At 29.8% G+C, this 18,348-nt stretch overlaps 1 protein-coding gene across 5 annotated transcripts in view; it reads right to left on the bottom strand.

Annotated features, from left to right (window-relative positions):
- Positions 1–2,598: 2,598 nt before the first annotated feature.
- LOC145283789 (negative elongation factor A-like) overlaps positions 2,599–18,348 on the bottom strand; it is a 259,059-nt gene continuing 243,309 nt past the window's right edge. For all 5 annotated transcript variants that reach the window (XM_080132863.1, XM_080132865.1, XM_080132862.1 and 2 more), the window contains 2 exons: positions 6,549–6,648; positions 2,599–2,876 (listed from right to left, as the gene is read on the bottom strand). In XM_080132863.1, coding sequence (XP_079988989.1) covers positions 2,716–2,876; positions 6,549–6,648 — 261 coding nt within the window. In that variant the 3' untranslated portion in view covers positions 2,599–2,715. The remainder of the gene's footprint in view (positions 2,877–6,548; positions 6,649–18,348) is intronic.

Here is an 18,348-nt window from a genome sequence, read left to right as displayed (position 1 = left end):
GCTTTGCACATTATTTACACAATATTTGCACATTGTTTACACAATATTTACACATTATTTGCTTTGCACATTATTTACACAATATTTGCACATTGAACAAAATTTGCTTTGTTTGTACAATATTTACACATCATTTGCTTTTCTGCACAATATTTCTTTGCATGCACATTGTTTTTACAATATTTTCTTTGTATACACATGATTTTTTTGCACATTATTTGCTTAGTTTGTACATTATTTATACATTACTTGTTTTGTTTGCATATTGTTTGTTTTTTGTCCTCGTGAGACGTTTGTTTGTACATTGCTTTATTTGTACAATGTTTGCAAATTATTTGCTTTCTTTGCATATTGTTTGCTTTGTTTGAACATTATTTGCTTTATACATTATATATATTTTTTGTTTGCAAATTATTTATATGCATATTGTTTGCACATTGTTTGTACATTGTTTACTTTGCACAATCTTTGCACAATATTTTATACACATGTTGCTTACCAACACCCTAGAAAACCTCATCAGAATGTCCTGTATTTAAAAATTCATGTGATCACTCATCTCCCTCTCAATACAGACCAATCAGTCTCCTGTGCATCATGAGTAAGTTGCTGGAATCAGCTATCACCTCAGCAAAAATAACCTCCTCAGTGACATGCAATATGGTTTCCATTCTGCTAGATTTACAGCAGATGTGCTAGCAGTTACATCCCATAGAATTAGCAAATCTCAACAGAGGCCTTTGATATGTCAAGAGTATAGCATAAAAGTCTACTCCATAAAATCTCCAGCTATGGTATAGCTGGAAACGTCTTTTCAATCATTAAGTCAAAAAAGTGGTTAAAAAGAATGCAGACATACGAATGCTTCCAATTGAATGCCAATTTCTTAACAAAACCGCATTGGTCTCTGTTGCTGGTCAATTGCCGCAACCTATCAAACATTTTGCTCTTAAACGAAAACCAAAATCTGCAACCTTAAGAGCAGAACTCTTACAAAAATGTAAGTACAGGCATTTCGTTTTATATTTATAAATTAAAAAAATACTCTTCCCAATATTTTAGAACGTTTAATACCTTCGAATATGTGTCAAGTATGCTTAGTTCAGATACTTTAAATTAATAAATGTAGGCTACCTACAAAAGTAAAAAAAAAAAAATGATAAATACTTTTGTAAATGTGCACTTAAATTTTGTATGTGAAAAATGAGGTATCTTCAATAAGCATCAGATTTTGAGTGGTATTTTGAGAGATTCAAGGAAGGCAAGGAGTCTGTGAGGAATGATGAGAGGTGTGGGAGAAATAAGTTGATTGACTAAATAAAGAATTTAATGGATTAGGACTGTCGTGTGTCTATAGAGGCATAATTATTTGTGTGTCTATAGAGGCATAATTATTTGAGACGAACTGAAGATGCGGAAGATTTGTGCGAAGTTTGTCCCAAGAAGATCAAAAAGAAAGTTTGTTTTGGAGAAGATCAGAAGGAAAGACGGCTGTCAATCAGGAGAAAGGTGAAGCTGATCAATTTAGATCCCACAGTTCTTAATGCTCTGGTGACCTGCAAATAACCAAGAGACAAAGTTCCTAGTGGAAGCATGTTGGTTCTCCCAAACCCAAAAGGCCAGACAGAGCAAATCTACTCAGAAACTTATGATGATCCCTTTTTTTTTAACAGCACGGGTATGATCTACATGCACTGGCAGTGGGACAGACAGTCAACAAGGAATACTATGTTGAGGCTGTCCGTGTGTATTACTACCAGATGGGCATCAAGACAGTTCTTCACCACCACCCCACACACACCTTGCTCCCTATGACTTTTGGTTATTCCTTTATAATAATAAACAAAAACCTTAGAAGCTATCATTATGAGACAATTAAGGAAATGAAAGAGGCTGTAATGATCATCACACAAGAGGACTTCCAGAAGTTGTTGGAATGCTACAAGTTTAAGCTCCAATCTGGTTCCTCCTCGCCAAACTTTCGTGAAAAACACTTGTCTAGCTGAAACCACTGTCAATAATTTCCCCCACTCTTTATCTGTGCCAAAACCTAAACGTAGATTCCATGAACAAAGTTTCTGCACGCCTGTGGAACTCTGTTCTGTTTTCTTGTTTTCCACTCTTTATCTGTGCCTAAACTTAAATGTAGACAAAGCTTAAAACTGCATGCTTGTGAAACTCTTTCCTGCTTTCCAGCTGGTCGTCCTCAAGTAAACAAATTCTTGAGCTGTTCCCTTAAGTCATCCAATTTACCAAATTTCCACTAACGATTACTACATGTTCCCTTTGATCACTGTACACTCATTAATCCTCTTATGGTCTCTTATCCTTGTGTGTTCTCCAAGCCTTTGTAAAAAAAAAAAAAAATCTGGAATACTGTTCCAATAATTTCTCCAAGGGCTGCAAAACTGGAAACAGTAGGTAATGAGGAATGAATTATCACCGCCTGCGACATGCTATACTCCTCCCATTGATAGTAGGAAGTTTATGTAAAATGACTCATTTGTTCCCATATTTTAAAATATAGAAGAAATCAGGGTAAGATCATATTATTTGGAAAGTGGCAAAATAAACAAGAAAAAAACAAAAAACAAACGCTTTTCTTTTCATATTTTGTTGTTTTTATTTTTTGATCAATAAGCTTCATTTCTAGTCAGTTAGGTCGGGTTATAATTTAAAACCATACGAAAAAGATTTGGAAAATAAAAAATGACCTCAGTGTACTTTCCGAACTCTTTTCCATTCACCTGTGGCATAGTTCATTTGAAAGAATGTTTCCACAATAACTTTTTTAGTTCCTTCAGGTTGATGTAATATCTCTTCATTCACGCTTAACTGGATATTAATGATATCACCTTGTTTTGGGCATGGATTATCTTGAAGAAAAAAGAGGAAAAAAAGAAAGCAAGCATTTACATAAATATATGTACAGTTCCTAGTAAGATAATAAACACTCAAATATTAAATATTTTAATCTAATATTACCCCGTTTTCTCAATTAAATTCAAAATTTAGTTTATAAAAGAAAATATTCTAAATCTTATTAGAAATAAACTAATTAAATAATAAACTAATTAAATAATCTTTAGATTCCAAAATAAAAGATTATAAAACAAATTTAATGGCTTAAAAAATTTAGACATGAAAAATAATAGTTTCCTTACAGTCTTATTAATACTTTTCTCCAAGAGCCCTCCCCAATCACTTTATAAGCACTGTAGTATTAATTTTGGTCACATGATAATTTCATCACCCTCTAAATGAAAGTAGAAAATTTGATTTTGATCAGTCTGGAAGATTCAACATGCCTATCTCCAGATTTCCAGGGTGAGCAAATGTTTATGCGCCCACATTCTTAAAAACTCAGAAATTTATTATATATTCTCTCTCACTACCCTCTAAGATTGATCTGACAAACTTAGAGGCACAATCAGTTATTCAAAGTTGTGGAGGACAGATTTCAAAAGAAGATAGATGATATAAACAAAGGGAAAGGTGAAAAGATTGAACAGCTGGAAAGGAGTAACTTTGTGAAACAAGGGAAAGAACCCTCAGTAAAAAACGTAAAAGAGAATGGAAATTGACAACAGATGGAAGGGTTTGTAGAAGTTAGCAGTTGAGCTGGATTCACCGCTTATGTTCCCACAGCTCAACGTCTAGACATTAGCGATTTGGAGCAAAGATAAGAAAACGGTATTGATGGAGTTGACCATAAGTTGGGAAGGCTGCTGACGAAAGAAAAGACAAACAAAACTTTGATTGAAAAAAATAGATGGGATGTAGAGTTTTACCACATCAGAGTGGGAGTCCGAAGTTTCGAGAAAAGTTTCATTCATCAACTGAGAAGTTGATTAAAATTCATGCAGTTGAAACAAGCAAGCTAATAACAGAAAACCAAACCACAACTGAGAAAGCTTTGTGGTTGTGGCTTAACAGAAATGCCAAGAACTGGACAGAGCGTCTAACATCAAATTAAGTGTCAGAACAATGAAAATATTGCAACATCTATAGTGATCTGTTGCCGAGAGCAGGAGCCAACACCAGATCAAGAGAGAGACCTTCGAAAGGAGAAGCGCTACTTTGCCAGTGCAATCCGTCAAAGATAAGGTGCCAAAACTGGCTGGCACTGTATCCTGATCATATCACTATTCTTGTGAAGCTGCTGGCGACAAAGTACCATTAAATCCTCCTTTTAATTTCTTTCCATGTTAACGACAAAAAATATTTTTCTGTCTTTTCCACATGTTAAAAAAAATGTATATTCATGTGTACTATATAGCTACACAAGACATTTCTCCCAGTTAAAAATGTTAACATATTATTATGCAGACATGTACGTATGTAGAAATACTGAATTTTTGCATTTTATATATTTTCATTATGTCAGCTCTACTGGTATTTAAGCATAAAAGATTTTTCAAGAATTTTTGAAAACAAGCCATATTTCTATGGACTATTTAGCAGGACCTTTGCTTCACACAATTTTGCTCTATAATTCATTTGCAATTTTTGTTCTTATTTTGATATATGTTTTAGATCCATTAAAACAAAATGAATAGAAATGAAATTTTATTTAAAATCTCCCTCTCGTTTCCTTTGTCTCACACTTTTTATATTTTTGGACCCACAAATTATAGAAATTACAGCAGGAGTTGGAGTCAATCACATGTTACGATTAAAACAACCAAAGTCAGCCTGATCTGACGTGTATTCACTGAATTCCTGTCTGCGTTTGTGGAAAAGGCATGCTCCCAGTTCTGGACCTGTATCAAGGCGATGATTGAGGTTGACGGCAGCTACATTGAATAGATGTCAGCTCTACTACCTAATCAAGTTACCTGAATTGATTTTTTCAATAAAAGTTTTAAAATAAAGCTGTAGTGTTATTGTTTTTAGGGCGTGGAATGATAAAATTGTTTTTATCATTCCATGCCGTATTTGTCAAATGTTTGAATCTTAGAAAAAAGTGAAATATTACATGAATGCATGGTTTAGTATAGGTGTAATTTCATTATTTACTTTTATGCATCATTTTTAATCAAGTTTTAGTAGCAATATACATGAAAAAATTTAAATGGCTTAAAATATTTCAATATTGGTATATATAGAAAGAGCTTGATAAGCTAAGAAAGAATCTTTTTAAATTTTTTAAATCCAATTAAAATCAAGGAAGTTTTGACTATTTTTATGCCCTGCGTGTTTGGATATTTTTCCCTCTTTAAGACCATATGCATTTTGTCACATTTTTTGCACTACTTTTTCAGTAAAAATGCTATATCTTTGTTAAAACACAAGACTAAGCAATGAAGTTTGCCATATAAGTGTATTTTTGTGCAAGGAATCTGAATATGCTCATGAAAATCTCCAGAAATGAATGGTTTCCAAATAATCTGCAGTAAATGCACCTAAATATGCTGCGATTGCTTAAAAATGCCATGTATTCATTAAAAGAAAAAAAGTTAGAGAACTCAAAGTTTAGTTGTAATGCATTTTATGTGCCAAAAACTGAAATCGCTTGTTAAAATATTTTAAAATTTACTACTACCCAGTTTTTTAAAATATTTGTATGGTTGATAACAAAATAGCTCTAACTAAACATGTAAGAATTTTTATTTATAACCAGATTTTCAATTAAAAAAAAAATCGATTTGAAATAAAAATAAACAACAAAAACAAAACGTCTGTTTACGCCATATTATCGCTGCTGCTACTATCACTAATACTACAGAAGTCTTGATTCAAATTCATAACGATTTTTTCGAATATTATGTTTTTAAATTGCTACACTGTCCAATCATCTTTTTAACGAATAGACATAGTAAAAAGATTGTTTTATTTAATACTGAGTGTCCGAAGAAAATTATTTTCAAAATTTTCAATACTCATAATTTTGAAATCTTTTTTTTAACAACAAAAAAAACGAGTGGTCAAATTAATTTCGGACACTCAAAATTATTAAAAATGACATCTCTCTTGGCTAATTTCCAAATTTCATTAAAAAATTCTTCACAGAAACAAGGTACGAATGTTTAGAAATCGAGGGATGGGGGTCGTTACAAAATCTTACCGAAAATGCCGTTTTATGATGTTCACATTTTTAACACTTTATTTGCTTAAAACTCTAAAAATATATAATGTATGTTATTATTTACTAATTCATTTGAAAGTATATTCATTTCTGAACAAAACAGTGGTATTTTGAAGACTTAAAGTGCTTTGGTTTTTAAAATATGACTATTTTAGCAGAAACCCCTTGAAATCTGTGATTATCCAAAGCATTTTAACGGCCATGTGTATTGCTAGTTTTAGCATTATTTTTCTTTTAACTAATTTTTATAATTTACGACAATTTGTTAGATTTTTTAATTAAAAAATCATGAAATCAACTTTTGTCATTTGTCAGATGTTTTATTAGCACAGAGATTATATACTTGTAATGATAAATTATGCAATTAATTTTAACTTGTCTATATCCATGTGTATATGAGAAAGTAAAGGTTTAGAATTTATATGATTGCCACAGAAGACTAGTTTCATATTTGACTTACCTCGAGAGCCAGCCATAAAACCGAGAATAAGGGCCTTTTCAGGACGCGTAACTTTATTGGATACTTTAAACATTTCTTTGGCTTCAACCATTTGTTCTTTCTGTAAAAACAAAGAATAAATTACAAGTGGCAGCACATCTGTTTCGGCTTTCAGAGGAACGAAAGAAAAAGAGGAATATGAGATTGTGAATCGTTAAATAGGAGTGGTATGAATTTGCATATGTGGGAGAAAAGAGATTATAAAAAAAAATTTAAGAGGATGGAGGGGGGGGGCTAATTTTTGACAGCTGACAGTGAGCAGAAACATTGGTAGTTGGTGTATAGTGAGTTAAGAGGAATCAGTACGAATTGAGAAGTTGGTGCAAGTTCAAATATTTGCTTCTTCATATCAGACAAGCTATTTCAGCTGAAGAAATCATAGAATCATAACTACTGAGAATTGGAAAGGATGTGATACCGCCTTTTAGTAGAAAAGGTGATGTAATTGGGTGGATTAAGAAGGTATTGGTAGCTAAGCTCCAAAAAGTGCAACACCTTGTGAGTTTTATTCTATTTCTGCATGGAGATGCATTTTACTCTCTATCTTGAGATGAGCAAAGAAGAGCAGATAGAAATGAGACAACTGACAGCATTTACCAAAAGACCTTTTGAAGTAAATGAAAAACTAAAATGATTCAAATAGACAGGAGAGTCATACGTATACAATCCCTTTTCTCTACCCTGCAACCTCTCTCAGAAGAGACGTTGCGAGCCTATCCTTGTTTTATCGTTATTTCCATGGCAGGTGCTCGTCTGAACTCCAATCTCTGGTCCCCCCTCGCCAATCTTTCACGAAAAACACCCGTCTAGCCGAATCCACTGTGAAAAATTTCCCCCACTCTTTATCTGTGCCTAAAAATCAAAACGTGGATTCCATGAACAAAGCTTCTTTCTTAGAACTGCACGCATGTGGAACTCTGTTCCGTCTGCCTGCTTCCCACCTGACTACAACTTGAATGTGTTCAAGTCCAACGTTAACAAATTCCTAATGAACCGCTCCCTTAAGTAAATGTTATATAGTTATCATTATTAGTATTGGACTATACCACTTGTGCGAGTATGTTACGTGAGTTCTTATTAGTAATGATATGAGTCTGAGTGAGAGTTCTTGTCTTATTACATATGATGTTGTATCTTAGAGAGAGAGAGATGTTGTTGCAATGACATTTTATAACACAGACATATAATAACAATACAATTTACCTTTTTGTAGAAATCACAAACACAAAGATGAGCTTTATCACAAACACATGATGAATTTATTTTCTGACGACCGGTCGACTTCCTCATTAAGAACTCAAAGTTTCACATCTTAGTTTCTGAAGTGACGTCTCGCTTCAGACGTCCGCCTGTCTCTGAGTTTTCTCACTGACTGTCTCTGACTCTCTCCGACTCTCTCCGACTCTCTCTGACTCTCTCTCCACCAACTAACTCCCACCTGCTATATTGAGAACTCCATGCATCCCGGCCACGTGAGCAAAATTCACGTGTCTCAACATGCACGACTTTGCACGTTTCGACATTGATTTCCCAATAACCTATTTTCCTTGTTTGTTTCCACAAAGGAATTTAACCTACATATCTAATTTATTTAACTCATATTTTATTATCCACATTCTTTTAACAATTGAATAGTTTATTTATTATTTATTTCATCCGAATTAACAATTTACTGGACATTCCATTTAAACCTATTGTTCTTTAAAACTTATGTCCAGGGTTCGATTTCTGCTTTCTCTTATTTCCATTTTAACTAATCTCTCTATTTTTATACTTACATGAACAGGGGACAGCCCTTATCATGTAACATCCCTCCCTTCCATATTTCACAAAAAAAATGTATGCATTTTTAACTTTAGTACATTTTTTTTTTTATTTTTACATCTACACAACCACACGGCTAGAAAGATCAGGCTAAAAAACACAAAAAAAAAAATCTCTTTTAGTCAGCCCTTCACGGCCGATTTCACAATTATTTATTTTTTTTTTTATAAGATCAGAACCTTTCTGATCTTTGTGGCATTTACTTTTTGGGTGTAGGGTATTCCTATAATTCACATCAGCTATTTTCCAGCCACCCATATGCCGCAGACTAGAGGTTTTCACCTTTCTCGAAATGGACGACTTCCTTCGTCTCAAAAGTGCTCTGATCTCTCTTTCCGCATGGTTAGTCTTATCAAGTATGGCTTTGTTTTTTATTCTATAACTATCTCATACGGGACATACCAAAGCTCATATACTTAAATCTTTGTGGTTGGCTTCAGAAGTTTAAGATATACCTTTTTTTCTCTCATACGGATTCACTCGGATTTCCTTGCTTGGATTCTTGAAACTTCGACGAGGATTTAGAAATATCACCCCTAACTAACTAACACGTTTCCTGCGACCAACAACTTAATTGCGCCTAAATTCTATCTAATTGCCCGTTTTTTTTTGTGATTTTTCTTTCCTCTCACCAGAGCCTCCAAGATCCAGCAGATATATCCCACATTCATGCGTCTCTAAAAAAAAATACAAGGTTATATCTTTCTTACGTAATCTACGGCATATTTTTGCCTGTCTCTTACTTCATTAAGCTATATGTGATTGCCTCGGGACTACCTATCGGTTTACTGGTCCCCTTAAGAATTTTCGTATTCTTTCCAACGCCTGTTTATTAACTAAGCCAAGACTTACCACTTTGCTTGGAGTCGTTACGTGCAACTAGCTTATTTTAAGCACTTAATTAACCAGGTTCCCAAATTTTTCGTATAGGGGCACTTCTTGTGCTTATCAATCCCTACCAAGTCACTTTTCTTGGAGAAAAAATTTTAGGATCTCTAAAAAAAAAACCAACAAAACCAAATGCTAAAACAAAACATCTTTCTTACGGCGTATCACATCTAAAAACTCTCCAAATGCCCGTTTACGTAATTTTAATTCTTGTCCCCCTTCTAAAATTCTAACTGAATCTGTAAGCCAACCATACGTCTTAACTTATTTTCTACTAGATCATTTTAATCTAATGTATATTTACGGATAACTTTGAATTCTTGCTGTGAAAATCATAACATTACATACATAAGACAATTTACAATATTTGTTCAACATCATAAAAACATTTTCAAAAAAAAAATACATTAATACATTTAAACATTTTGCAACAGTTATAACTTTTTTTTTTTTAACAACAAAAAAAAAATCATCTGTAAGAAACAACAATTCAACAGTCTGTCCAAAACAATTGTCCCTTTTTTTTCAAAAACAAAATAAATGAACACGCAAAAGCCGAAAAGTTCACTATGAACACAAAATGCATTTCAAAACAATTTACACGCTGTTTCATAGAGACCTTTGAAATTCCTGTTTTGATTGACAGATTAAATTCAACAATTCGTCCAAACGATTTCATATCAAAACAATAATAATGGGTGACACAATCTCTGCCTTCGCGTGTATGTGTGTGTGTGTGTGTGTTTTTTTAACAGACCAATTCATTTATCAATGAATTACGCATGGTGACTTGTTTACTATTTTTTTCCATTACTACGAATTTCTTTTTACGGCATATCGGCCTTTTCTTCTTTTTCTTTTTAATATTTCTTGTATCTTTTGTTCTCTGTGTGCGTGTATGTTCAAATTTTTTTTTTTTTTCCATCATTTTTTTTTTCTTCGCATTTCTGTGATCGTGTAATTTTTTTTCTTTTTCCGTGGTATTATTTATTTATCTTTTTAATTATGTTGGACCCTTTTAAAACGTTGTGTTTCTTTTTCTTTTTCGAATTCTGTGATCGTGTGATTTTTTTCTTTTTCCGTGGTATTATTTATTTATTTTTTTAAATTATGTTCGACCCCTTTAAAACGTTGTGTTTCTTTTTCTTTTTCGAATTCTGTGATCGTGTAATTTTTCTTTTTCCGTGGTATTATTTATTTATTTTTAAAAATTATGTTGGACCCCTTTAAAACGTTGTGTTTCTTTTTTTCTTTTTTTTTCGTGGTATCGACCCCAGGTTCGGTTTCTGCATCGCTGATGCAAAAGGTTCACGAACACCAAATTGAGATATCGTGATCGTCTAGTGGTTAGGACCCCACGTTGTGGCCGTGGTAACCCAGGTTCGAATCCTGGTCACGGCACCAAATTGAGAGTTGTTATATAGTTATCATTATTAGTATTGGACTATACCACTTGTGCGAGTATGTTACGTGAGTTCTTATTAGTAATGATATGAGTCTGAGTGAGAGTTCTTGTCTTATTACATATGATGTTGTATCTTAGAGAGAGAGAGATGTTGTTGCAATGACATTTTATAACACAGACATATAATAACAATACAATTTACCTTTTTGTAGAAATCACAAACACAAAGATGAGCTTTATCACAAACACATGATGAATTTATTTTCTGACGACCGGTCGACTTCCTCATTAAGAACTCAAAGTTTCACATCTTAGTTTCTGAAGTGACGTCTCGCTTCAGACGTCCGCCTGTCTCTGAGTTTTCTCACTGACTGTCTCTGACTCTCTCCGACTCTCTCTGACTCTCTCTCCACCAACTAACTCCCACCTGCTATATTGAGAACTCCATGCATCCCGGCCACGTGAGCAAAATTCACGTGTCTCAACATGCACGACTTTGCACGTTTTCGACATTGATTTCCCAATAACCTATTTTCCTTGTTTGTTTCCACAAAGGAATTTAACCTACATATCTAATTTATTTAACTCATATTTTATTATCCACATTCTTTTAACAATTGAATAGTTTATTTATTATTTATTTCATCCGAATTAACAATTTACTGGACATTCCATTTAAACCTATTGTTCTTTAAAACTTATGTCCAGGGTTCGATTTCTGCTTTCTCTTATTTCCATTTTAACTAATCTCTCTATTTTTATACTTACATGAACAGGGGACAGCCCTTATCATGTAACATCAACACTTCATCAAATCTCCACACTAACGTAATGTACGTACTTGCAATAACCCTTATCCCCGAGTGGCTTCCAGGCCTTGATAAGGGGTGACCACTGTGTCAAAAAAAAAAAAAAAAAAAAAAAAAAAAAAAAAACAATCAATCAAAAGATTGGCTGGATTAGCAAGGATACCTAAGGGCTGGATCCTAAGGATACCTAAGGGCTGGATCCTACAATCAAATTTGCTTTTATAACGGAATTCAAAGACGATGCATGTGGCACTACAGCAGTTATCTCACAGAGAGAATGAATGTTAGCAAATTGATACCAACTATACGACTTTTAGTCAACAAAAGAATTTGAGAGATTGGGACAGTAGCAGCGTGTGCACAAAGCATAGGACTGGGAAATAAGAAATCAGGACTGCACTTATTGGCCTTTTCTGATAATAGAAGTGGTTGTAAATATAGGATTTACCTACTTCTAACTTACATTTTTCGAGCTAGAGCAAAGAAAAATGGGCCTAAATTTGTGACAAAAAATTTTAAGGCCGTCAGAAAAAAAAAAAGCCATATTTCAAATTTCACTTACCCAAGACACAAAATGAGGCATTCAAGCAAGAAAGTACCATATGTAGATTGAATTTAACAAAAAAAAAAAAAAAAAAAAAAAAACAGACCAAAAATACTTATTGGGGATTTTCCATGCAAGAATGCACATTTTCGTCTGACAATTTTTTTTCAGTTTTTTCCAAATTTGACATTTCTTTAGCTTTAATGGCCCACAGAGTCTCTAATGCATCCATAAAGTGTGAAATATTAGTCATTCCAATACAACGTACCATCCACTGATCAGAAAACAGCAGTTTTATCAAAATCATGCAAACAGAAAAAGTTACAACTAATTCTGTAGAGAACGTTGGCTTTTGAAGCCTGAAAATAATTTTCTTTTGATAAATCAAATCACAGGCTCTAAATAAGTCTAAATAAAAAATCCATCTCATAGAAAAGTTTCTTACTGGTATTTATGACAATATGTATGAGCCAATTGTTTTATTACTATTGAAATTCAGACTACACATTAATTTATTATACAAGTCAAATTTTCAACTTTTCTGAAAAAGTGTACTTTCATGGTGTGTATGCTAGGAAAATGCTGAAAACCCCATGAATTATGTTCAAAACCATGTACCCAAAAGACACAATCACAGATTTAAAGCTCTGGGAAATTGCCGCAGTATATACTACTTAGGCATATTCTACATTTGTTATGATAATGACGTGAGATTGTTTTACTACATTGAACACAAGAGTTGATTTGTTGTTCCTTTACTTCATGCTGTTGTTGCGGTACAACATTATCAAAAAGCCATTTTGACAACACTGCTTCTCTGGGCAGAGAGATAAACTGATTAAGTGATGTTGCACTGGCTTCAAAATCGAAGAATATCATGCAACAGTATAACATTGTCTTAGGCATGAGATTATCATACACTGCTTGATTAATGGTTTTTCTTTGTAAAGCAACTTATTTTGTTTGCCATCTTTATGATTGTGCATGTTATTTCTGAATTTAATAATCAGTAAATCTTCCAGCCTCTTTAAAAAAGTATTTTATTTTCAATTTCAGATTCTTAGTAAAAAAAACAGTACAAGGACTATCATTTTATTATGTTCAGGAAACCAGTCAATACTAATTTTCAATTGAATAGTGATTTGACACACTTTGAAAATGCTCGAATATCTCTAAAACTAGGCCAGATTTTGTATTTTGACCGGTTTTTGAATTCCCCATTGAATTTTGACACAGAAAAATGGTATGACAAGCCATATAACTTTACTTTTAAAAATGACCTAAATTGGCCTCTATGAGAAAAACTTCATGGAGACTTGAATAGTGTCTTATAGTCTAGACCTTGCTCCCTGTGATTTTTGGTTATTCCCTAAGTTCAAGAAAAATCTTAAAGGCTGTTGTTATGAGACAATTGCGATGATGAAAGGGGCTGTGACGAGGGTCATTGGCACGCTCACACAAGAGGACTTCCATAGGGCCTTTCAGAAGTTGTTGGAACGCTACAACAAATGCATTGCAGCCGGAGAAGATTACTTCGAAGGGGACTAGATTTTCATGTGTGTACTATCAATGAAAGTGCCCATACAGAAAAGTCTGGAAACTTATTGAAGGCATCTCATATGTAAGACTCCCTAACTGATAAAGATATTTGAAATTCTTTTCCATACTTCTAACCATTTTGAAATTTCTAATCAGCCCAAATATTTCTCCAAAACATTTCTGTAATTCTACTATTTTAAAATTTTTTAAACAAAAAAACCTTTTCCATTATTTCAACATTTTAAAGTTTCTAAAACTCAGATTTCTAACACAATATAAATGTGACTACTTAGGGGGTGCTTTCAGTGAAACTGAGTGTCCACAAAAACATAAATTACCAAAAGTAACACTTTTCTTCATTAAAACATTCTAAGTTCAAGATTTCAAGAATTAGTCACAAATTCATGAATAACCTAATAATTCTATCAAAATTAGTTTATTGCATATTATTTTATAAACAAAGAGATTCATCCTTTTCTATATTTTATCTATTTACATATTTAATATAATTATTTTTCTATATTTTATCTAGTTACATATTGTTATATAGTTCATTATTATTCTTGTTTTTATTCTTGTTGTTGTTCTTTGTTAAAAGTGAGTCTTATTAAAGTGCAGTCTTAGAGAGTCTTATTAAGAGTGATGCTGTTTCTGTGTTCGTGTTATGATGAGATTTATATATATAAAATGTTCATACTTAGAAGTGTTAGTGAGGAGGTAGTGTTGAGACAGTCTTAGTGTTCACATTGTGTATGTAAAGATATTTTAAAACACATGATATACAAGACATATTATGGCAATTTTCACTTTACCTTTTGGTAGAATTACAACACAAAGACGACGTTTATAAAAACACATGATGGGTTTATTTCTTCTCCCAACCGGTCGTGGTTTTCATAGTCAAGAATTCAAGTTTCACATTCTAAGTTTCAAAGGTGACCGTCTCGCTTCTAGATGTTCGAATCCCATGTCTGGACTGTCGTCTGTCGTCCTCAGACTCTCTCTCTCAGACTCTCCCCCAGTTTCTCTCTGCTTAACTCTAAAGTTTCTAACTATATCGAGAACTTCCCATTTTCCATGACGTCATACACATGTTAAAACATGTCTTCTTTCACGTGTTCTGGAAATGCGTGTCCAAAACTTTTTCCTTTGTTTACAAAAGGAATTTTAATCTATATTCCCAGTAACCTATATTTCCAATATGTTAAAAACAGGTTTATTAAATTATCTTGTAGTTGCATTCTTTCAATTGAATTTCATAACAGAATTGACAAATGCACATTCTTTTCTTAAAACTATTTTATCTCTAAGCTAAACAATGGTTTATTTTTTTACATTCTATTTGCTAATTCTCTCTCGTAATCTATTTCTAAACCTAAATTACTAGGTTCGAATTTCGTCTATTGTATTTCATTTTTACATTTAACTAAATCTCTATTTTTATACATGAAAAGGGGACAGCCCTTATGTAACAATATCTAATATAATTATTATTCTATATTTTATCTATTTACATATCTAATATACTTATTTTTCTATATTTTATCTATTTACATATCTAATATACTTATTTTTCTATATTTTATCTATTTACATATCTAATATACTTATTTTTCTATATTTTATCTATTTACATATCTAATATACTTATTTTTCTATATTTTATCTATTTACATATCTAATATACTTATTTTTCTATATTTTATCTATTTACATATCTAATAGAATTATTTTTCTATATTTTATCTATTTACATATCTAATATACTTATTTTTCTATATTTTATCTATTTACATATCTAATAGAATTATTTTTCTATATTTTATCTATTTACATATCTAATAGAATTATTTTTCTATATTTTATCTATTTACATATCTAATAGAATTATTTTTCTATATTTTATCTATTTACATATCTAATAGAATTATTTTTCTATATCTTATCTATTTACATATCTAATAGAATTATTTTTCTATATTTTATCTATTTACATATCTAATATACTTATTTTTCTATATTTTATCTATTTACATATCTAATAGAATTATTTTTCTATATTTTATCTATTTACATATCTAATATACTTATTTTTCTATATTTTATCTATTTACATATCTAATATACTTATTTTTCTATATTTTATCTATTTACATATCTAATAGAATTATTTTTCTATATTTTATCTATTTACATATCTAATAGAATTATTTTTCTATATTTTATCTATTTACATATCTAATATACTTATTTTTCTATATTTTATCTATTTACATATCTAATAGAATTATTTTTCTATATTTTATCTATTTACATATCTAATAGAATTATTTTTCTATATTTTATCTATTTACATATCTAATAGAATTATTTTTCTATATTTTATCTATTTACATATCTAATAGAATTATTTTTCTATATCTTATCTATTTACATATCTAATAGAATTATTTTTCTATATTTTATCTATTTACATATCTAATATACTTATTTTTCTATATTTTATCTATTTACATATCTAATAGAATTATTTTTCTATATTTTATCTATTTACATATCTAATATACTTATTTTTCTATATTTTATCTATTTACATATCTAATATACTTATTTTTCTATATTTTATCTATTTACATATCTAATAGAATTATTTTTCTATATTTTATCTATTTACATATCTAATAGAATTATTTTTCTATATTTTATCTATTTACATATCTAATAGAATTATTATTCTATATTTTATCTATTTACATATCTAATATACTTATTTTTCTATATTTTATCTATTTACATATCTAATAGAATTATTTTTCTATATTTTATCTATTTACATATCTAATAGAATTATTTTTCTATATTTTATCTATTTACATATCTAATATACTTATTTTTCTATATTTTATCTATTTACATATCTAATATACTTATTTTTCTATATTTTATCTATTTACATATCTAATATACTTATTTTTCTATATTTTATCTATTTACATATCTAATAGAATTATTTTTCTATATTTTATCTATTTACATATCTAATATACTTATTTTTCTATATTTTATCTATTTACATATCTAATATACTTATTTTTCTATATTTTATCTATTTACATATCTAATAGAATTATTTTTCTATATTTTATCTATTTACATATCTAATATACTTATTTTTCTATATTTTATCTATTTACATATCTAATATACTTATTTTTCTATATTTTATCTATTTACATATCTAATATACTTATTTTTCTATATTTTATCTATTTACATATCTAATAGAATTATTTTTCTATATTTTATCTATTTACATATCTAATATACTTATTTTTCTATATTTTATCTATTTACATATCTAATAGAATTATTTTTCTATATTTTATCTATTTACATATCTAATAGAATTATTTTTCTATATTTTATCTATTTACATATCTAATATACTTATTTTTCTATATTTTATCTATTTACATATCTAATATACTTATTTTTCTATATTTTATCTATTTACATATCTAATATACTTATTTTTCTATATTTTATCTATTTACATATCTAATATACTTATTTTTCTATATTTTATCTATTTACATATCTAATATACTTATTTTTCTATATTTTATCTATTTACATATCTAATATACTTATTTTTCTATATTTTATCTATTTACATATCTAATAGAATTATTTTTCTATATTTTATCTATTTACATATCTAATAGAATTATTTTTCTATATTTTATCTATTTACATATCTAATATACTTATTTTTCTATATTTTATCTATTTACATATCTAATATACTTATTTTTCTATATTTTATCTATTTACATATCTAATAGAATTATTTTTCTATATTTTATCTATTTACATATCTAATAGAATTATTTTTCTATATTTTATCTATTTACATATCTAATATACTTATTTTTCTATATTTTATCTATTTACATATCTAATATACTTATTTTTCTATATTTTATCTATTTACATATCTAATAGAATTATTTTTCTATATTTTATCTATTTACATATCTAATAGAATTATTTTTCTATATTTTATCTATTTACATATCTAATATACTTATTTTTCTATATTTTATCTATTTACATATCTAATATACTTATTTTTCTATATTTTATCTATTTACATATCTAATAGAATTATTTTTCTATATTTTATCTATTTACATATCTAATATACTTATTTTTCTATATTTTATCTATTTACATATCTAATATACTTATTTTTCTATATTTTATCTATTTACATATCTAATATACTTATTTTTCTATATTTTATCTATTTACATATCTAATATACTTATTTTTCTATATTTTATCTATTTACATATCTAATAGAATTATTTTTCTCTTGTCACTTCCGACATTATAGAAAGCCAAAGAAACTATTTCTATGCAAAGCTTCTGCCTTCACCATTCCAAACTCATATTTTTGTATAAGAATACACACATTTCCTCATCTTCCCATAAAAGTTATATTTTCTCCTCCTTGGTTTACTCACCAACGTCATTTCATGATAGTAAATATTTTTCCCTCTTTTATTCTAGTTATCTTACAAAACTCTAAATTACCGGTTATCACTGGTGGCCATCTTGGCAAGTGCAAACGCACATACCAAGATGACCACCAACGTAAGAAATGGCATTGCTTAATATCCAGAAAGCTACTTATTTGCGGAAAATTTAAATGCGATATCCGTTTTCAGCATACCCAAAAATCTAAAT

Source organism: Euprymna scolopes, chromosome 8 (assembly GCF_053919585.1).
Source record: "Euprymna scolopes isolate OS-2025 chromosome 8, ASM5391958v1, whole genome shotgun sequence".
Classification (NCBI taxonomy): Eukaryota; Metazoa; Mollusca; class Cephalopoda; order Sepiida; family Sepiolidae; genus Euprymna; species Euprymna scolopes.
Note: the sequence above shows the minus strand (reverse complement) of the source record. Positions and strands in the feature narration are given on the sequence as shown.